Source organism: Mytilus californianus, unplaced genomic scaffold (assembly GCF_021869535.1).
Source record: "Mytilus californianus isolate M0D057914Y unplaced genomic scaffold, xbMytCali1.0.p SCAF_1, whole genome shotgun sequence".
Taxonomy (NCBI): domain Eukaryota; kingdom Metazoa; phylum Mollusca; class Bivalvia; order Mytilida; family Mytilidae; genus Mytilus; species Mytilus californianus.
The window spans coordinates 100,252,062-100,276,382 of NW_026262581.1; the positions used below are offsets into that span (position 1 = coordinate 100,252,062).

Genomic DNA, 24,321 nt, shown 5'->3' on the forward strand with positions numbered 1-24,321 from the left:
GACAATAGTTCTTACAGGAGAGGCGGAAGATACCAAATGACATTCAAACCGATAAGTCGAAGACAAACTGACCTCGGCATGGCAAAAAAAAAAGGTAAAAGAAAAACGACCGAAAGACAAACAACAATCTACAAAAAGCAACATAGAAAACTGAAGACTAAAAATATTAAAGCATTTTCTTATACTATAATTTTTACATTTGTAAATTTATAAACTGTATAAAATATTATTCAGTTTCATTAGTTCTTTGTGTGTGATTTATCTTTTACAGATATACTAACGTTCGTATAATCCTGGCTAACACAATAATTAGGCATCCTAAAATCCAGCGACAAATTTTCACAAGCGTAACCATGTTTCTCTCAGCTGTTTTAAATACCAAATTAGATAATTAGAAATTCATTTGAAGCACTTCCGGCATTCCCTATTCTTAGCGACATATGTGAAGTAAAACTATGCAAGGTTCGAAAGAACTTATATTCTGTGGATATTATTACATCGGTTCCCTACGTGAATCCTCGAAATTAACAACCACAGATAGGAATTTCCTTTTGGGATATGAACCCGCGTTATATTACATATTACTGCGGTAAATAGTCCAATACTAGTATCCGTTATAAAACGTTCAACAGATTTGACCACAAATCTATATGCATAAACATACACTTATTTTTCACATATTATCATAACCATTTCTGAATGTTTCAGATGGTTTGGGCCGAAACAAGAAAGAAAGGATGTTCTTTGAACAAATGTAACTTCGTGATGTTCCTATGCTGTTTCTACGATCCCATTTATGTCAGAGTTATTGATGTTTAAGAAAAAAGCTTTGCACGAATAAAAGATGATGAATATGCGGTTATTGACAATAAGACAGCAATTAATGTAGCAACACAATAAATCAAATACAGAATAATACAACTAGCTAGAGGACGAAACAAGAACTCCAACGATAGACAGTGTCCATATCATATATGAACTCTGAAATGGCACCAAGTCTAAGCAACTCCTAAACGAACTACCCTAGCACTGCAAAAACTTCATTTAAGATCAAAATATTATTAGGGCCAATAACAATGTCTAATTAAGAAGATCTTGGGGCGATACAGGTTCTGAAAACCAACTTATTTTGCGTTTTCCTTTTGTTAAGCTCTTTCTAGCCGGTGTTGTTGCGATTTATGTTTACATCGGATGTGACCTTGAGAGGTCATACCTGTGTTATGTTGCCGCAGAAATTTCCTTGCCGTTTGACTGATAACCGAACGTTTTTCGTATAATTACGCGGATATTATCAAGTGCAAAATAACATTCCTTATCGCTTGTTATATATTAATTTCTTCAATAAATATTCATGAAAATAATTTTTAAGAACATAGATAAATGTATGAAAATTTTTTGTCGTGAGAAATATATATATCAATAACAAATCATGGATACCGAAAATTTGTGTAAAGGCATGTGGAAGAATATCTCGAGAACGTTTTGCAACAAAAGCTGAAAAATATGAATGCTGAAATGTCTCGCCTTCTTTACAGCAAATCATCCACACAGGAACTTGTCTCAGAAAAAATATATCTATGTACTTTAACCTAACTTTCAGGTATAGAGATGTGATTTTTTTTTTTGAGACAATTGCTTGTGACCATCCACCAAACTTGCGGTCATCCAATGTTCAGTACTTCAGTACTTTGATTTATATTATATTTTTGCATATACTATTGTTTAAAATGATTTAAAATTGAGTACCTGATATCAATATTGTTGCAGGGGCAATTATCTGTCAGAATACCCATATCTGAAAGGTACTCAATGTTCTAAATGTCTGGCAAATGAAGGGTGTGATGACGGACTATGTACAGCTAGTAAAGGTAATGTATTGCACGAAATGCTTATTACTGAATCAGCTTAATTTATAGAAGTCAAATGTTGTTAATAACTCTGGTTGCTTAGAAGATGTTATACTGTTCGACAGATGCTAACATTTCTATGGTGAGTTTATAAATTGATTATTACTTAGAAACGATCTCCACAGCCATCCATTGTGTCATTGATTTTATATTTATGTCATTGTTCATAGACAGTTCAGATTCAAGAAATGTGCTGGGACACTGAATATGTGAAAACGTTATTACTTTATGAAAGACTAACTTCGAACTATCATAAGTATTGCTTGATTTGTTGATTTTTTTTAATTTTAACTTTAATGCGTAATCAGGACTGGAACAAAAACACAATAAATAAAAAAGTTTGTTTCTGCAGAGGGGTCGACTGAGTTGAAGTCACGATGGGAATATCAACTGCCACAGAAGAGCGAATATCTGTTTGATATGGACAGAAGTTTTGTCTTTCAATCGGCCACTTAGGGACTCTCAATGAGTTGTCGCAAGGTCCTTTAAAATGCAGAGAGCGTGGCACTCAGTGGCGTCAGATTTAACGTATTAATTCTGACCGGACGTGTCTGCGTATTTATACATCACGCACAGTCAAACAAACGCCCCAGTTTAGCATGGGTTTTCCACCGAATTGAAATACTCCAGCATGTGCGACAGGTTTATATTTACTTTTTCAATCGCTAATTACTATAGTTTTATTTGTTTATCCAAACTTTTTTGTTGTAATTTTTGAAATTTATAATATATTCATCTTTCATTGACAGTTTTTACAGAAACTTGAAACAGAGTTTTGTGCTAAATATCAAAGTTATTGTAAGATATCAGAAACGTTTATGGTAGACAATTGCAGAAACACATGCAATTTTTGTAAAATGAATTGATTGGGACAAAAACATTGAAAACTGGTGAACACAAGATAAAATATCAATAAACAATTGGTTTTTTTTTTCTAGCAAAGTCTAAGGTAGTATCCAGTTGATGATGTCAGATGTAAGTTAGACTATATCAAAGGGCCATTAAGAATCAAAAGTCTAACTTCATGATAAAAAAGGAAAGACAAAAACTCATCAAGTATAACAGGCAAGCTTATAATTTGGTATCAAATGAAAACTGCTGGCATCGCACAAACTCCAAAAAGGAGCGAGACCAGGTGCGTCGAAATGGTAAGCGTCTCCTGCTTTGCATGCATGAACTGCCATGCGAATCCACACCTATGCATGAAGGTAAAAAAACTTTAATAATTCGACTAATTCAGCATTTGATAAAGAGTATATTTACAGAAAATGAATGTATCAATGCTATATCATTTCAACACTTAAGTGCTGACTACTGTGCTGGTGGTACCCGCGGTCGCAAGTGGTTGTAAAAACTCATCAAAGATACCAGGCTTATAATTTCGAATACTATGATAAACACTATCACAGTTACAGAAAGAAAGCCAAAATTACTTTTAAAACCTGTTTATATGAAATCATGCTGTCATACACTGCTATATCGGTTACTGTTCAAGATTTTATACAGTATCGTCATAAACAGTACAGGGAGACACGTCTTGTAAATGCCCAGATCAAACTGTTCAAAAATTCAAAGTAGAATAACAAAAGAAATATTTTAGTAGTGCTTCAAATTATGAATCAGCGAATTGATGAGTATTCGCCAAAATATCAAACACAGTGATTATACAACACCAATATAATCATTTGCTTTCTAACTATAGGATTAACTATAACATTTATATTACAATTTTTCATGTCAAGTCATTTAGTACAAAAAAACGGTTATTACATGTCACATATTTATTGGCTTGTGCAAAGTCAGGAACCTATACAGTGGTTGTCTTATGTCATATCTACATGTGGTTGTGTGTGTGTGAGTGTGTTATTTTGGCTATCTAGACCATGTTTTCTTCGCTGTTGATTGTATTTCTTTATACGTCTATTTTTTTCGGAGACTGTTGCAGAATTGTTCGTATTTTCTCTTCTAAAACCTTTTTTTTTATTGAAAATCCTGTATTTAGGAATATATACCTTTGAATTCGAATAAAGAAATTTCCATGCATATGTTTTTCACCCTTCCAGAGTATCCGATTTTAAACTCATAGATTATTTACGGAGTTTGCGTTGCGGATTTGTTTATTTTTTAGTGTAGTGCTGTTAGTTTTTCTTCCTATTTCTTTTGGCCATGGTTTTGTCCTCTATTGCTTTTACCTATGGTTTTCGATAGCACCCTTGGTATTTTGTTCCTTTTTTTTTATAGAAGTACATCTCGTTCATTGGAAATTGAAGAAAAAGTCACTTATATTGCAATGCTTTATTCAATTATATTTGGCAGTCGTCAGTAACACTCTACGTATAAATTTCAGGCAATTTGCTGTATATTTCCTAACAATGTCCACACGTCTTTCTACAATTTTTCTTCATGTAAGCTGCATTGCTCTCACAGGAGAATTTCCATCCAGCGCATTTTGTGTCTCCAGCTTTATCCTCGCATGCTGGTCCTGAAAAAAATATATACAAGGTAACCATGATATACATGAACAGTTGCAACGAAACATATGAATATGTAATTGCTCTCATTCAAGCTTTGAATTATAATATGGTTTGCTCTATAACCTTGTAAATGTATTATAGCATCTACATTAAATTAAATCTAAGGGTAGGTAGTTACAAACACAGTTTTATTCATGCCCTGCACATGAGTTTCCTTTTATGCTTTTATCCTATCTATATTTAACTTAATACCCTCCAATCTAATGAGAACTGGATTGAAATTTTAAACAAGCAATTATTGTTTACTTCAATAATTAGTTAAGAAAACGGATGTTCGTATGAGAGGAAGGATCAGCGGTATATGTTCATGTGGAAACCTCACACATCATAAAGGAAAATATCCTAGTGTCAAGGAAATAGAAGTGCATTCTTCAGTTTTACATTAGCTGCCAAGAGTGGCAATGTTAACCTCAGATGGATTTGGCTATTATATTCAATGCTTTCTTGGTCATATAGCTCTTCAACTGATTCGCTTCTTCTACAGCATTTGCTTTCAAATATTTGGTTTTTAGCGCTCCTGGTGAAGGTAAATCGAGTAAAGCGCTTCGGGCGCATGAAATTTAAAGGGTTGTCTTCATTTTTTTTTAAGTATCTCGGATAACTAACATTTTAAAGATGTCTATTCAACGATATTAGTATTTAAAAATTAAATAATATAACAATTTTAAAAATGCAATTTGATGCAAACCAGTGTGTTTGAACCATAAAAAAGAAATATGGCGGTTTTTTATATCAGAAAAAAATGCTACTGTTTTTCTTGCTTTTTTCCTTTAACAATGAAGTTGCTGGTCCTTGTTTTGAATGTCCCTATACACTACCCTTCTTTTCGAAAGAACCCTAGAGGGATTTGCAATATTATAATAAATTGAAAACCAAAGTAGATGGTATCCTAAAATAAGTAATAATTCACTTCTTACCTGCTGTCTGAATATCGTCATCTGAAAAAATGTAAGAAATATTTCAGGATTTTGACATTAAGACATGTTTTCTAGGAGTGAGATACTGTAAATTCAGAAATTATTGCGAGGTTTTTATTAATGCGAATGATGCGACTGGGCAATAATAAGAACTCGCATTCTGAATTCGATGCATATGTCTGTATGCAGATTTTCCTGAAATCGCAATAACTAATATCGATCTTTTGTCCATTGTTAAAAAATCGCAACAATAAATGCATGCAATAATTTCTGAACATTTCATTTATACCATGATGAAACTCAAGGAGCAGAAAAATTTTAATATTGAAACTATGACAGAGATAGCAGTAAATAAGTTATAATTTGTTGATACATTGTTGAGACACTGTTAGATGTGTCTGATTTGTCTACGCTTTACGCTACTATTCCCAATGCTCAATTAAAAGATCGAAGACTTGTATTTGTTATCAATTAAGTAAAATACATAGGAAGCTATTTAAAGAAAAAGAACACCTGGCAATGTTCTTTAATCTCAGATTTATTGATGATGTCCTGTCACTCAATAACCCACATTTCAGTGAATGTTTGCATCTCATATATCCTGGTGAACTTGAGATTAAGGATATTACCGAAACTGGAAGGTCTGCTTCTTAATCTTTCGTTCTCGATACTGGCGTTTACATATCTTGATTGATATGTTACGCTTGTGAATGTTCCACCATACAGACTTAATTCGAAGGGGTGTGATCCTTACACAGAAACTGCCCAAACAGAGTTATGATGAAATAAGTTTTACGGTCACCATCACGAATTGGTTAACCGTTATAATATGTATGTGTCTAAACTCATTAGCGACATTGTTTTCGTAATCCTTGATCTGAACATAACAAAATAGTGGTCTTATTTATTATTTTACCAATTGTGTTCTATTCACGATTGTGACATTTTAACTGAATGTGGATTGTCATAATTATTATTTATAAATTAACTGTTTACAAAACTTTAAATTGTTCGAAATACTAAAAATTTTCTACCACAGAAATAAATTACATTAGCTGTATTTAGCAAAGCAGGAGACGCCTACTTTCGACAAACCCAGCGAAGCCCCTTTTGGAGTTCATGCAATTATTTATGGGATTTGAAATTATTAAACTACTGTGCGCATAAAATTGACGAAGTGTTATTTTCATTTTGCCTAAATTTACCATTACCGAATGTTAATTTTACTCAAGAATTAAAAGTGTATCATTAAAAAGGTTTAGTATTCAATTTTGCAGCTCTAAATACGGATTTTCATGCTTGATTAACATATATATCTCAAGAAAACTACCGACACGAAAATTCAATAGGTAACGAATCGTCTAAAATTGAAGATTCCACACAAGCAGGAAATATACAAGTCTTCAGATTTGTGCAACGATACTGATAAAAAGTAAATATGTACGAATAAAATGAAATAAAATCGTAATGATAAATATTTCGGCAAGTACATTTATTATATATAGGCCTAAAATGTTAATAAAACAATGTCATATATGTATAATATGCATATATAGAATAAAACGATTACCTTCGCAGAAGTGGCAAGACTTTCTACATGTCTTCTCCATCCATTTTTGGTTTTTGTTGCATTCTTTAATGGATTCCCAGTATTCACACTTATCATCTTTGTCTTCACATACTTTCCTACCTTTCCCTGTAAAACAAGCGAAATATAAATATGAAACAAATCAAGATATTATTATATTATTTTTACCATAATTACCATGTTCGTCTAATAAGTAAATTGTTGAACTATAAAAAGTCCCCAAAGATACCGTTTCCTGATCTAGTTTTATGGCTGTTATTGTTCAATAGAGTAAAATCAGTATCTTTAAAATATTGATAATATAATTAGTATATTCTATGTTTGTACCATATCCCTCTCTCACAAATACCAAACAGGTAAAAAAAAAAACCCAACATATTTTGAATGTGTAATTGCACACAAATATTTTTTTAAAACAGCCTTAAATATAATTAGAAATAGGTTGCTGTGATGTTGACTATATTCTTTAACGCCTAAATATGACTTGAAGATCACAAATGTGAATAGTTTAATCGTATGAATATACTATTGAAAGTTCACTGATATTAATAAAATAGTTAGTGTCTGGTTAAAGTCACTAGGTCAAATGGTAAGATTCAACGAATTTTTACTGCTTGTATTTGTTGACTCTTCTACAGTTGACTCGTTATCTCAATGTTTCTTTATCTGAAAATTCCTGTTACTTCAACATTAAACGCCTATCCCAATTGATAAATTTGCATTAGGTTTACTACTACTTTTTCAAAATTTCTGTTATTTAAAATAAATTTTATCAATCCGTTGAACTTTAAGAATTCGATTCAAACTGAAATAAAATTTGCTTGTATTTATTGCTACGCTCAACAAACAAAGTATAAGTCAGTAGAGAATCAGCTTAATTTTAGGAAGGGATCAACGTGAAATCAAACTAAGTCGAACATCTGTCATACTATGACAGGAACTAGATATTTGTTCAATCATACCTTTTGAATAGAAGACGAAACATACAATCAAACGTACTGATCTATAATTTAGAAGTAAACTTTCAATGATATTTTAAAACGTGCTATAAAAGAAATAATGGTTCAGGAAGTTTTTCATGATGTTGAAACCAGTGAATACCTGTGCAAAGACCATCGTCACATGTCTGTCCTTCTAGACATTGAGAGCATGGTTTTCCTTTTAAGTATGGATACTCAGACATATCATTACCCCTAAAACATAAATTAAAATATATTTTTATACCACTTATATACAAAAAGACGCTCATTGTCCAATAATTTCCATTTTTTTTATGAATGTTATCGTTGAAAATTCTGGCAACACATATTAAACAAATAAATTGAACCTTGTGAGAAAGAAGAGATGTTTGTACTGTCGTGGATTGTAGGAATTAAGATTTTGCTTTAAAAAAAAATATACGAAGTTGTAAGGGTGGCTTTCTTTGAAAGTCAATTTGGTGTCTTGTATTTATAGCAAACCAGTTTTCATTTCATAGTCTTTTCTGCTTGATCAATGCAATTAACTGATTCTCTGAATTAACATAAGAGACTTTTCCAGAAACATTCAAATACATATAGAAAAACGTACTATTATTAATTTATTTCCACAGAAACTTTGAAAAGTCAACGAATCCTCTGATATGCTTTGTGAGGTTCGCTTACCAGGACAAGAGTCTTTGTGGAAAAAAAACTCTGAGGATCCTTTCCAAGCAAGAAATATAATACAAAATCTTATCAGCATAAAACTATAACTAAGCAGTAAGAATGCCATTAACTTTGGGAAAATGGTTGAAATTTCGGTGCAATTCTATTATGCTTGACAACCTCAAAATTAATTGTTTGTCTCGCAAAGGTCTTGATACAAATTAAACGCCCAGCATACTTGATAACACTAAACAATCAAGTGCTTGTTTTGTGTTTGGATAGTTTAGCAATCACAGGTAATGATAAAAATAGAGAAATGCAATTTCATACCATTAAGAATATTTTGTTAAAGTTTCAATCAACGTTTCCATTTTTCAAGGAAATGTTGAGGAAGGATATACAGAAAGGCTTATGAATAAACATGCCAAATACACAACATAAAAGCTATAAAATGTAAACCTTACGCTGGATCGTAGAAACAAGCCAAGTACAATGCATCCTTTATCATACGTCCAGAAAATGATAAATAACCGCATTTATTCATAGCACATCCAACCTTCCTTGTTTCGGCCCAGACTACCTAAAGATAAAGTCGTTGCATTAGTACAAATCTACTGTAGTAGAATCTAAATGGATTTTTGTTTACAAAGAGAGAATAACAGATATACAGATCCTTGAAGAATCACCTTGTGAGATTGATGTACCTTTTTTTTGACAACAGTATACATTGAAACAAAACTTTACTAACGGTCAGATGATATATATCTACTCATATTTTGTACAAATATCTATTTCATAGTTTTAGTACGGTCGTTTTTAGTACAAACAGTTTTTTTTTATAGATGTTATTCTAAACTTTGAACTGTATATCACATATGTAGTTTGATAAATAAACTTAAAGACAGTGTAATACATAATAAATATGGTATGAAAAAATACAAAAATACTATTGAAGCATGTACGTACAAATATAGTACTAAAAATGGATAAAATTTAAACAAAATATGTTTGTTGATGTCTTGAAACTTTTGTTTGTTGTTGGTGCAACACTATTTCATTTAGGTACGATTTTTTGTGTTGCGTTGATTCGAACCTTCAGTTGTTGGACTTTATAAATAATGACTGAAAAACGACACGGAAGCTACCAAATGAATAGAAATACAACTACGAATGTGACACATAAAAAGGATAACATAGGACAGCACCACATCAGTCATCAACAATCGAACCTTCCGTGAAAATAAACGTACGAAGACAAACAATAATAAACAACACATTGTCCCGATTGGTTGACGACTAGGTTAATGCACAACATGTGGTGGTTTTAAACCTTTTTTTACACGAGCAAAACAACTTCTTAATCGTTTTTTGTAAAGGTTACATACAGATTAAAAAAAGTTGATCAAAATGAGCTCGCTATTATAGGAAGCAAGCCAATGTGTTGGTTTAATACTGCCGAAAAAAATCATAAAAACACAATTATAAGAACGTCCGTCAACATTAACTGATGAACTATATTCAATAAGTCGTTGTTTAATTTATTCACTTCCTTTATATACTTTGAATGATTTTAACCATATGTTGATCTCAAGTAATGTTTTTTATTTGTTGAGTAGTAAGGTGGATGTCTCAATAATTATTTCTACAACCGTATCTCCTTTCACTCATTTTGAAAACTGAATAAAATCTACAACATTCAAACACAAACCCCTTGTAATTCCGACACCCTCTTAAGAACAGGACATAACTTAAAATTGTATCAGCCACCTGGGTTCGTAATGGTAAGGTATGTAGGTTGAGTTCCAGGGAAACATTTCAAACTTTTTTCGAAACGATTTTATGTTAGTTACCTGCGTATAATGACAGCTAGATAAACAAGCTTTCCCTGAGTAGCTGTACGTGTTAAGTTCATCATACCACCCTTTCATGGCGTCTTTAGCCATCTTTTCGGCATCGTCTCCGGTAGCAAAAGCTAAGTTCTCTCCGCGACCTTTATGCTGATGATCAAAGTTACATGATTTTATCCAATCACCTGCCTCCTGTTCTAGCTGTTCGTCCCATACCTTGTAATAAAAGAAATTATTAATTGCTATTATAAAACATAAAAGTTCCAAACACCAAACCATGTTTCCATTTTCTGAATTTTGTTTTTGAAAAGATGATAATAAAACGGTAGGTAATGTTTTAACAATATCTCTTCAAATTTGACATGATTTTGCAGCGCTGTCATTAATTAAGGGTAAATTTATGTCAATTATGCAGTCTTTAGGAAAATTTGCAAAGAATTTGCTATAAAAACCAGAGTTTAAGAAAGTTATCATTTCTATACCAGAAATTTTTGTACTTTGAGCTTACTTTAAGCATTTTCGAGCATGACAAACTATTGATTTAGAATTAGTATACTTCTACTTTTGTCTACCACTTTTCCGTACTAATGGCGAAACAATTTCGATAGAAGGATGTCAGTAGAACATAAATCCACTAATAAGATAAAAAAAATCAAGGTAAAAAACGAAAACTGAGGGAATCGCATAAACTCCAACAGAAGCGAAGCCATTTTTCAAAAGATATAGATATTTGTTTTTGGATCTGATTTTAGATGCCATTGAATTTTATTTATTTTAACAAACATGTCAATTAAAATGTTATTGCAAGATTTGCCACTTAGCGTTTATAAAATCGCTTAAAATGTTGGATGTTGTTAATTAGAATTTTACCAGCTTGTTCATGTTAGAAGCTCCCTGTTTTCTTCTGTAGGTAGAATGTTCATCTAACAATAACTGTTTGTACTTCTCGGTATCTAGAAGTTCACCAGCTGACATGGCAACAAAACAGATGAACCACAACGGCAACATTCTGTAACTGATAAGTAAAGGGATAAACCGAAAGCAATACAAAATTAGAATTTAATGTTAACACACATACGCATTTAAAAAACAAATTACATCTAAAGAGATGTTATAGTTGTGATAACAAATACTCTTGAAAAATATTTTTTTTAAGAAGTTGTTCTTTTCTGCACTTACGTGCCTATAGTTTTTTTTGAGAACCCAACTATTTTCACATGGCGTCCAAGTGTTCACTTGTCCAATTCTACTGTTGAAAATAGGAATGAAATATACATGTTGTCTTAAATACAGATATGACATTTTAACTCTAGAAAACCCAAGAAAACACAGAATTAAATTAGAAAGGATAAAGGGTGAACAGTTACTCAACAACAACAATAAGGCAGATAGACGTCTATACGGTCTTCAACAATAGACACATGCAAAACAGTATATCATATAGTATATTTTGAACAGCGGTATACTACTGTTGCCTTTATATAATCGCCGAGCCGAGAAAAATTTTGAATTCTAACAGAGATAAATATATGTCATCAACACCGCGAAAACTCCATAAAGAACATAAACACCAAAATACTGTGTAATAAAATACGAAATCATTATCTCTATCTGAAGGTCAAATGGTATGTCACTTTTATTTAGAACCTCTGCTGGTCAAATACATGAATATTTGTAGACAAAGTTGTTAAAAGGAATGTGAGAGGTCTTGTTCGAAAAGTTATCATGTATTATACTACAGTATAAATAACAAATGACTGAGCGGATGAAAGAACATACCAATAACCCGAGAAAGCATTGTCAACCAGCGAAGACCATTATAGTAATGACATATCTGCAAGTTCCTTAACAATGGCTTTACCTAGAGAAAAGTATATCTTTTAGTCAAACAACAGTTACTTTTGACTTTTTTTTTCTTTTTTTTGTTTTATCATCTCTTTCATGTCTGAATTCATTTTTGTATTTTCAAATATTTTGGCCTCGAGCATCACTGAAGAGACATTACTTGTCGAAATGCGCCTCTGGTGCAGTAAAATTGGTACTGATAATGTATTTACAATTCATTAACTAGTAACTTAAAATACTTCCAGAACAAATCCATATGTATGGGTTGTGGTCTCTTTGATCGTCAAAGGAGCTTTTCAAAACAACTATTATTGAGGGTCTCAGGAATAATGATGGATGCATATGTAAACTAACTTGAGACTTTATGTTATATATTCCTTCATTTTTTTTAACTTTCACTGCGTTTTCCCCACTGCAGCCATTAAAAAATATATATTGAACACCTACTGTAAATCATTACCAATTAAACATTTGAATCATTGATTTCTTTAACAATCATCATCACAAAATTGTGTGTGTATGGGTAGAGGTTCGCTTTGCAATATATCTAAGTCATATATCTATCTACCATACGAAAGATAACTTATATTGTGTTTGTATATGTTTTTTGTATGTATTCTTGCTACGAACAGACACTAAACTAATTAAAAGATTTCTTTTTCATACTCTTTTAAAAAAAATTAATTTCAATTATTTTGATATCATAGATGATCAGCTTGAAAATTCTTCATGTCTTTTAAAAAGAAATATTTTTTTGCACAGAATTTTGAATATTATGATATCCATGCAAAAAAGTATTAACAAAAATACCGAACTCTAAGGTAAATTCAAAAAGGGGAAAGTCCATAAAATCTGACAAAATCAAACGTTAGACTATATATATCAACCAACAGAACAAATTGAAAACAATCGTCATATTTCTGACTTAGTACAGGAATTTTCCAAAGAAATGGTGGGTTAAACCTGATTTTATACCAGAAAACCCTGGCCGTGTTAGGCGCAACTTTTTGGAAGTTTTGGTCCTCGGTGCTCTTCGGCTTTGTACTTGTTTTGGCTTTCAAGCTTTTTTCATCTGAGCGTTACTGGATGGTCTTGTGAGGACGAGACGCACGTCTGGCGTATTTAATTTTAAGACTAGTACCTTTTGTTAGCTATTATTCGTGTGTTTCTTTGTCCTATATGTTCTCCCATTTATTTGTATTGTGGTCCTGTCATGTGATGTTGTCGTTTTGGTGTTGTGTTTGACGTTGCCATTAAAGCGGGAGGTTTGGCATGCCACAAAACCAGGTTCAACCCACCATTTTCCTGTACCAAGTCAGGAAAATGGCCATTGTTATATTATAGTTCGTTTTTGTGTGTGTTACATTTTAATGTTTTTATCGATTTATGAGTTTCGAACAGCGGTATACTACTGTTGCCTTTATTTATAGCTAGATAAATCTCCCACTTGTATGACAGTTGTTTATAGTTCCGTTATGTTGTCAAAATAGGATGAGCAAATTAATGCTGCGTACAAAGTGAAAATATCCAGAAGATGCAACTAACTGGTGTGTCGAGGATTAATAACATTATCAGCAACAGATGCACTGCACTAGATGAGGTTCATTCGGCGATGTCACAATGGAGGAAAAGTAGACGGCATTTTGGTAACGACAATTTGAACATATCAATGGTTATTGGCGATTAAGTTTATGTTCACGCTAAATGGAAGCGATAAATAGAATTGACGGATATATCGCCAGCCACTGTAAGACAATGAAAGAGAAAAAAAAAACAATAGGATGGTTTGACATTGCAATCTGTGCATTACACTTCAATAACTAAATTAAAAAAACCGGGAAAATTCAGTAATAACGTTATTTGTTTTTTAGATGTATGGATCCTTCATTACAGTAGTAATATTGTCAGTTTCAGACTTCCAGTATGGGATTAATTTGTACCATTTTCCAAATCAAACAGTAGTTTAACAGGCTACACAATAACCAGTTAACAGAACGTTATTGATTCATGCCAAAAATTAGCTTCCCCATAGGTAGACGATCAAATAAAAAAGGGAAGGCCGAAGGGCTTCTCCTAAAATATGTATTATCATCGGGTTAATCGTGATGGTTATGTCTTATCACCACTTAAAAAGATAGTTAGTTGGTTGAAAGTTTTTGTGAATGAAGTTAAACGGCAAAGGAGAAGATCCTGAAATGCCTCGCAATACTATTAGTATCACCATATTTGGAATGTTTGTGAATTTGATTGTCTCATTTACAATCTTGTATCAAGTCAGGAATATGATAGTTGTTTTGTTAAGTTTAAAGGACTTCTCCCTTTTTTAATTTACCTTGGAATTCGGTATTTTTGATTATACATTTTTTTTATATAATTTTACGATAGTCAAAACAATTCCAATGTACAAAATGCATGTTGACTGACAATCCAACATTGTATTAAACATGCATCACGTTTAAGACTGAACCGGGTCGTTACAAAATGTGTTAAAAAAAGAATTAAAAACTTACTTGGTGTTTGCTTGCCTTTGAACACTTGCTGATGGTTTGATATTACCCATCTTTTTATAGCGGGTTATGTTTTAATTATCAGATCATTATTTCATGCATCAAAATCAAAGGTCTTTGTTTTATTGTAGGTTTCATTTGTTTACTGGATCATTATTATCGGCAAATTTTTACTAATTTATAGCAATTAACAATATTTATCACAGTTAGTCACTCGTCTTTGTATGTTCCGAATAGATAAATAAGAGAGACAGATTTATTTTTATATCAAGGTTGTGTCTTATGTTGATTTACGTTTCAAAGGTTCATTTTTATAAACATAAAGTAACTAAAATGAAAAAGGTTGAATCGTCATTTCGTCGTAAGAGTATTATAGTGTGATATGTTCACTTTTGATAAAAATGGAGATAGCTATAAACTAGATATCCAGGGCAATTGCCTATCTCCATATACAATTTAGAACTATAATACGCGATTTCTACACTCTACGGTTTTTTTGTCGGTACTATACTGTTATATCTTCATACTCCCATTGGATTATAATAACTTATTCATCTAGTTGGACACCATAAGTTTAGAGAAAAAAATGATAGTGTTGTATTTCCAACATTTTAGGTACTTTCGCCGTAAAATATTTGTTATCAAAATTATCTTAGTATTATATGCTTAAATTGTTTGCATGGTTTGATCTCAATCTTTGAGTTATTCTAAGCACATCAAGCAATCCCGAATTGCGAATATTACATAATAAAACATTCTCTATCTCCAATAGAAATATAGGGATTGATTTCTTAAACAATATTGCTTATCGTTTAGAGTTTTATTTCAAAAAGGGGAGGCTTTATTTATTTAAGATGTTTGTCTAATAAAAAAACACCAACCGAACAAGGAGTTACTCTTCATGCCGATAAATTCAATTTTTTTCATAACTTTCTATATCTCAGTCAAATATATATGATATCGCGCTTTTAAACTTCATCTTCAATTCCCAACATTTAGAAAAATGTGAAATACATCATTACAACACTCATACTACGATTTGTTTAACGGGTCGATTTTTACTCTTTTCCATAGAAATGCAACGCGGTTTAGTCATCTCCTGTAACTGCTTTACTCACAAATAAAAATGTAATGAAGCCTACAGCAATTTGAATATTAAACAGTCTAATGATTTACATGTAAGATTGTATTAACAATTTCACATTTACCCATACATGACTAAATTGTAATGTTATTCAGTGCTTTTGTTATGCTGAAGACAATTTTGATACAATTTTGTCACTTTAAAATGATTTTGTAAATTTTGCATCAACATATATTTATTTGTATCTAAGACATCATCTGAAACTTGTGGATTTTTCTATGGCAATGCAATTCATTTTAGTACAGTGGTGTAGTGTATCGTCAACAAGAGACTTATTTTGGATAGATCTGATTAATATTGGACGCATTGGATTCTGCGCAACGCTACATGATACGGAAGATACACATTTGACACTAACTCTGCTATCTTGTAACTGTGACAAATCTTTCCTTCTTGAAAAATCAGAAGCGGGCAGTTTCTCTCATGCATAAAGTTTATTTAAAGGTTATGTAAGGAATATGACAGTTTATTTGATAGTCATAATTGAAAACTCTAAATAGACATCAATTGAATTATCTGAACATTTACCTTCATCAGGAACGCTCAAAGCCGAATATTTGAAAGGCAATGCTGTATTAGAATCGAAACAGGTGACAAAAAAAAATGACCTAAATATAATAGCAATATCCATCGTAGGTCAAGTTTGCCTGAGTGAGTTGAAACCTTAGTTTCTTGATGATTTGTAAATTTATAATCTTAATAATACATGGCAGCTTTGTATTATATATTATGTATTGTAACTATATTCCTGTATATCATACTCACCTTGAGGAGGATAATAAACATATATATAAAGAGCGCTGGACATGAGGCTAAGCGATTGGTGCTGTAGTGTATCAAAGGTGTGAGTTCGAATCCCGTTGAGGGACAAAAATTTGTCAGCATAAAAGTCTAATTCTAACACTGTTGGGTGTAATTTTCAGACTTATATATATATATATATATATATATATTCTGAATTGATAAATTAGAGACTGATTTATTTTTATATTTAGGTTGAGTCTTGGGCCCTCAATGCTCATCAGCTTCTTGAATTACTTTATTTGGCCGTATTAACTTTTTGATTCGAGCGTCACTGATGAAACTTTTGTAGAAGAAACGTCCGTCTGGCGTACACAATTTTAATCCTTGTATGTATCTATGATGAGTTTATTGATTTATTGTTCAAAGGTTCATTTTTTTTAAAATATGGTGACTAACATGAAAAGGTCGAATTGGCATTTGTTGAATGAGTTTATCTGGAATCTTTACCATTGAAATGTAACGCGGTATAGTCATCTAATAAAGCTGTTTTACTCACAAGGTCAAAAAGGAAAGCAATGAAACCTACAGCAATTTGAAAAAAACATGTCTAATTATAAACATAAAACATATAATTTACAATTTCACATCAAGCCATACATGACTAAATCAAAATGTTATTTTTTATGTTGGAAGACAATTTGCCAATTTCAAGTGATTTGGTAAATTTTTCATCAAAATATATTTATTTGTATCAAAGACATCACCTTAAAAAATATTTTGTCGGTATTCATCATTTTCGAATCTCAAATCAATGAAAATAAGTAACACTTTAAGGACGACTATTATTTTCTACTTGAAAGGTTTGAAATGAGCAGTAAACAACCTCGTAAAATGTGTATGATTTCAGCACAAACAACACGTGGCTCCCGAATAACCTTCATCGCGTACACTAGAACCCAAATATTTAATACATACAACCTTACAAGTACATTAAACTTTTGAGAGCATTCAAAACCCCGAGAGCCTAATAAGGTCAATTTTGCACGAGATATTATGCAATATTGATTTTAGTTTTAGCCAGGATATAATTTTATGAAATGGGAATTTACAGACTAAAATGTATCTTACAAATCATACCAATACTGAAACACATCAAAATAAATATAGTCTACCTCAGATCTGCTTTCAACAGTAAAGTGTCCTAATGACAAAACCTTAAAGATATAGCTAGACAACCACTAACGAGGGTTCTCATGTCAGACAGACGCATACGTTTTGGGATTAAGCTATTCTTAACATTAAACCGCCCATTAATTACCACACGAGTAACACTTAATTTGTATCTGTCGTTACACTGTATTTTGAATTAGTATATTTTGAAGAAATATATCTTGTCCGTCACTTCAAAATCAGCGTTATCGATGGGGGTATTGTTTAGGTGCTTTAAGCTTGCTTTCTTTGATACAGTATCGTTTTGTTTGCACTTTAGTTCCTGACATCTATTGTAGCGATATTATAGAGTAAAGTTCATATTTGTTGTTCTACTGATTAAGATGAATTAGATTGAGATAGTTATGTGCAAAATCATAATAACTTAATACAAATAAAGCAAAATAGGAAGTGTGTAAGATTGAAAATGTTTTTAAAATTGAGATAGAAAACTGCAAACTGTTAATTCCCCCTAAACTTATGGTATCTTTTGTTACGAACCAACGCTTTTCTATTGAATCCCGATATCAAATATTGCCTTTAATAACTTAATTATATATATTTTAATGAAATATTTGTGAAAATGTGTTTTAAATATACCGAATAAATTGTAATTTGAAATCGAAATATGATTATTATACAAAAAATTAGATATATATAATTACTCTTAAAAAAAAAAGTAATTCAATCCCGAAAAAGAGTAATCAAGGATTGTCGTATAGATCGTCGAGTTCAGCTTTCGTCTAATGACATCGAATATGTACTTTCGCGTCGAGAATCCCTACTTAAGCTTATTTGAATGAATTTCAAATTGCTTTGCTGCTTACTGGTCAGTGTCAACGTACTAAGTATCACCTAACATACAAATGTTATCAAGTAAAACAGCCGCTTCTTACATTTTTGTCTCTATATTGGTTAAAAATCATGTCGCTGTAATTTTATGCCACTCACAGCAATATATAGACAATCATCATAAACTGAACGATTAAACAATGACTCGACAATGGAAAATAATAGAAAAGTTAATACGCAGATGGCTTCGTTCGTTTCTTTTGAAAGTATAAAGCAAAATCTGCAATGATCAGTCTTTCTTTGTTGCTGCAACGGAATGGAGTAAGTATAAACATCATTATCATCAAACTTAAAGCCCATATTATTTATAAATTTCAATTAACAAAACATGAATTAAGATAAAAGAATTATTTGAAATATTCAATTAGTGTTTATCAAAATTAAAAACAAAACAAAACAGGAAAGATATATTTTTTGGAAATACAATCAGTAAGTGTCAGAATTTTTTTATTTCTTTATAATTTCAAAATTTTAATTTCAAAATTGAAAATTTTTTTTAAAATTTTTTCTCGTCAAATTATACAAATTATTACTTTTTTGATCAGGAAACATAGTTATGTTTTATGTTCTACTTTTTTACTTAAGAATTTTTAAATGGATACATACAATCCACATTTCTATAAATATTAACAACAATGTTTCTTTTCCGTTACAAAACTCGTCTAAAGTTTATCCATAGTAAACCGAACAGTCATATTTTTATAGAAAATATTTCATGTCCTTGCCTGATTATGAACTGATTTTTTTATTCGGCAAAGAAAGAAACAGAAAAGAGAGGACAAAACAAGAACATAAGAACGTAAAGAAATGTCAGGACAAATCAAGACAATCACAACTCATAGAAAAGACAGAGCAAAACAAGACCAAGATTTCAAAAAACCCAAGATAATACAACAAATAGAGAACGCAATGAAAAGACAAAGATCAATTATACATAATAAAAACATATGATTCAGTTTATCTGATTTGCTCATTGAAATGACAAAAACTTCTTCTTTCAGGAAGTTAATGATGTCTTGGCTATTCTTACCGATGTTGCTAACGCCAATAATATCTCAGGAAGTACCAGTGGGGCCATATATCAAATTGATTCTAGATATTCATAATAGATATAGAAGGATTCAACAGAGTTCAAATATGCAAGAACTGGTTTGTAAATATAACTACAATGATGTTATGGTCAGTTAAACTTTAATCACAATATACATGTAGTTTTCTCTCGATTATCGAATATAGACCAACGAATGTACTTCAAATACGAATTCCATAAAACGTTTTTTTTACTCACTGAAAGTTGCCAATGTGACCTACCGAATTAGACATATCACCGGGTTTGTCTACATGAGCAACACGATTGGTGCCACAACTGCAGAATCTGCTTACCCTTCCGGAGCACCAGTTTTTGTTGGCGTTCGTGTTGCCCAGTTTATTGTTTTCTATGTTGTTTTGTGTACTGTTGTTTGTTTGTCCTTTTCATTTTTTGCCATGGCGATGTCAGTTTATTTTCGATTCATGAGTTTGAATGTCCCTTTGGTATCTTTAGCCTCTTTTGTGATAATAAAGTTTAATGATCTAATAACTAAATTGATTTACTGCAGTGAAAATACATTTATTTGTTATTGTGTTTTAAATGAACAGTCCATTATTTACGGTTTGCCATTTTAATCGACTCGAGGACTTTGGTCATATATAAACACGTGTTCCCGCACAATTTTCATTTCACGACATTTTTTCAACAAGATAGTTCAAGGGGAGGACCAGAGCATAAATAAGATAAGTTGATTTTAGTTTTTCCAATATACTTTAAATATTTTTCCTTTTATGCATTTAAATTCAATTCACTATAGTAATTTGTTTTACACTTAAAGAGCAAACTTATTACCAGTGAGTTGAAAATCTGTGACATTGAAGTAAAACAGGTAAATTTTAAATTTAACATGTGTTTGCACGTGGTTGTATAATTATTTTTTTTTTCACGTTCATTATTAAATAGATGAATTGTTATGTCACTTTAATATAACATTTATTGTATGCTTATTTACTACCGTTTGAATTTGTTTACTTCTGGTTGTTGCATTTAATTCACAGCTCTTAAACAAGGTATTTTTGTGGTAAGTTTTTGTTTCTACTATATCAATGTAGCAATAAATATTTTCATTTAATTAGCAATGGAATGCATGTGTAGGCTTGCTTGTGATTATACGCTTAGTTACATTATTCTATTTTACGTACTTTACCGAAATTTGATTTAATAAATTGACACTAATATGATAGGTGGCACGGTATTATTTCCTGGCTCATAGGGATAATGATATCCTTTTTACAATTTTCACCACTTTCTTACACTGCCCAAAATTCTACAAACACAGTTAATTGAAGTACTTTCTTTATTATATTCAGAAATTAATTAGAATATGTATGATGACCGTTTACTTATTTTGCTTTCTTTATAAACCTAAGGCCACTAGTGCTTTTAGGTCTTTTATCATGCAGTGAATACAAAATTCTCAAAAATTCTCAAAAATTCATTTTAATCTGTATGTAAAATTATTTCATAATTTTTCTACACCTGATTCCTCCCTTATTTTTTGGAAAGTATCTTCAGTAGAAATCACACTGTTCAGATAGAGTACACTAAAGAGCAACCTAACTTCCGGAATGTAAATTCTACCGTGCCACCTTATACCTGTTATCAAGTTACGGAACGCCCGATTATTACAAATGTAATGTCATTTAGTTAAATATAATAAGTTCCTGTCAATTTGTTGCGTGTTTTTATACACATATAGCTGTCATTAGAGGCGTACATTATTCACATTTATAGTAGTATATATTTGAAGTATGGAACAGTTGTTTAATTTACGAATTAATTTATATGCAGCCTAAGCATCAATGTAATCTGTTTCATAAATTAAAAAATCTTTATATACATGTAGTTATAAACATTATATTTATAATGATTTCATTTTATAAAATGCCTAGGAGAAGAAATTATATTCGCCGGAGATTAAGGCCCAGGATAGACAATGTAGGTGTTAAACAACCTACTCATCATGAAGCACCTGCACCAGAAGAGGAATCTGACCCTGAAGAAGTTGCACAAGTGGTTAACCGGGGCAGACGAGGAAATAGAAGGCGTGCTGCACTCGACCGTCAACAAGCAGATCAACCTGTGGAGCCAAATATTCAACTAAAAACTACTGCAGTTCAGGCTGGATCGGGTAATACTTTAGATAATACTGGTCCTTTATTGATGCCATGCTCAAATGAAATTGATATCATTGTTTCTCAGCAAATAAAAGAGAAATTTTCGAATTTCGAATATGTTGATTTTGGTACTCTACCTAAACAAAATAGTCAATATTACAGCAATTATGACAAGAAACAAAGTGTTACTGTTGAAAATGGAATGCTTGTCATTTCCCAAAAAAAATTTCTAAAATACTTCTTCAAAAGCATGCTAGCTTAGCACAAGACTTGTTTACAAACATGTCAATTATAAGAGATGCTATATCAGATGCATCATTTGACAGAGTTTATCAGTATGATAGACAATTTAGATAACGTGTATCACTAAATCACTCCAAGTCTTGGTCTGAGATTGATGGCTTTCCTTGGTTGAAATTCATTGCAAAGGGATCGCAAGGCATGCATTATCCTGTAGTCTGTCAGGCTTACTTACAAAAACCTTGTTATGATTATAACTTTTAAGGATTTTGTCAGAAATCTCAGTGTTTTTATAGACATAACTGTATGAATTGTTCATAACAACACCCAGCCATATCATGTGTTAGATTTGATAGGTAACAAAGTAACCAAGGTTTTCATAATGGATCATTGAGGCCACCAATATTTAACCAAAATAGACCTTAAATGTCTAACCAGTTTCAACAAAACAGGCCTTCATTTTTTCAACAAAATAGAAAAAGGCCACCATTTAACACAAGGTATTCTGTGCCTACATTTAATCAAATGAATTGAAATTAACTTTTCTTTTAGAATTGTCAAACGATAAATATGATATTTGGAAGATGGGACATTCACCAATTGATATTGAACAATTAGAGTTATTTAAAAAAAAAATCTAATGAACAGGATAAACAAATTTTGTTTAATGGTTTTAAATTTGGTTTGAATTATCATGGACCAAGAACTCCATTTGAATAAAAGAATTTAAAATCTGTTTTGTCAAATCCTGTTGGAGCTAAATGTAAGATTGAATCTGAAAGATCATTAAAAAGAATAGCATGTCCTTTTTGTAATAGACCAACATCTAGTCTAAGATGTTCTCCTATTGGATTAGTTCCTAAAAAACTGGGGGACTTCATTTGATTACCAATTTATCATATCCACCATTGAGCAGTGTTAATGACTTCATTGATGATAGGTTTACCTCTGATAAATATTCTTCATTTGATAATGCTGTTAATATGGTTAAAAAAAAACTTGGAAAAGGTGCTAAATTAGCAAACTTGAATATTAAGTCAGCATTTAAGTTACTTCCGGTAAGTCTGGTTCAAATAATATAGACTACTATTTAGAAGATGTTTTTATTTGGTGGCAAATCAGATTCTGATGATTGTGAATAACTGATGTTAAAGTACGATTAAATTTGCCATCATATTGGAGTCCAACTTGCAAATAAATAAACTGAAGGTCCAACTTCACTGATTGAATATCTGGGTCTTACAATTGATATTGTTAATATGCTTGTTAGAATTCTACATAAAAAGGTTCAAGAACATTTAGACAGAATTTTTAAATCATCGGCCATGAAAAAAGTAATGTTAAAAGAATTGCACTCAATTTGTGGTTCATTAGCCTTCTGCACAAAGGCTCTACCTGCAGGAAGAGCGTTTATTTGACGTTTGTATTCGACCATGGGCAAAGTTTCAATACCGTTTCACTTTATTATGGTGACATCATTCCAATAGCACTTTCAATATTTTTGTGGTTTGATTAACTTTACATGAAAAACTACTTTTTTACATTGATAATCTTGCAGTAGTGAATATTTTAAACAAAATGTCAAGCAAATCTGAACGAGTTATGTCAGTTTTAAGATTAAATGTTTACTGTTCACTAATTGGTAATTTTCAGTTTAAATCTGTTCACATTTTGTCTTAGGACAATGCAATTGCTGATGCATTATCTTGGCAACGTTTCTGAAATTTCAACGTCTTGCACCACTTGCCAACGATTTGCCACATCCAATTCCAGTGGTTCTGGAACTTTTTAAAGACGAAGTGAATAAACTTTTACAGCACTCTGTTTCTTCAAATACGAGTAATGTGTATGAAAATGCAATCTATTTATTTAGTAAATTTCGGACCAGTTTTCAAATAGATGAAACTTGGCCACCTCCTGTTGATCATATAATTATTTACGTTGCCTATCTTTCAAAAAATTGTTGTTTCTACACCACTGCAAAACATATCTATCAGGAATTAATCATAAGTTGAAAATGAATGTTTGAAAGGATTAAAACAAATCATTCATTTTGGAAAACTGTTAAAGGTATGCAGCATTTGGGTATAAGAGTTGATTCAAGAAAACCTATTACTGTTGATGTATATAAACGGCTTATATCGATTCTTCACCA

The 24,321-nt window shown here is 31.5% G+C and overlaps 1 protein-coding gene across 1 annotated transcript; it reads right to left on the reverse strand.

The window, feature by feature from the left end:
* Positions 1 to 4,208: 4,208 nt before the first annotated feature.
* On the reverse strand, positions 4,209 to 14,790 carry LOC127727814 (GLIPR1-like protein 1). The gene is made up of 8 exons (XM_052234932.1): positions 14,774 to 14,790; positions 11,289 to 11,433; positions 10,422 to 10,634; positions 9,036 to 9,151; positions 8,048 to 8,139; positions 6,929 to 7,054; positions 5,359 to 5,379; positions 4,209 to 4,389 (listed from the first exon to the last, which is right to left on the reverse strand). The coding sequence occupies exons 2-8, from the start codon at positions 11,424 to 11,426 to the stop codon at positions 4,274 to 4,276; spliced, it is 822 nt and encodes a 273-aa protein (XP_052090892.1). The 5' UTR covers positions 11,427 to 11,433; positions 14,774 to 14,790; the 3' UTR covers positions 4,209 to 4,273.
* Between the last annotated feature and the right edge of the window lie 9,531 nt (positions 14,791 to 24,321).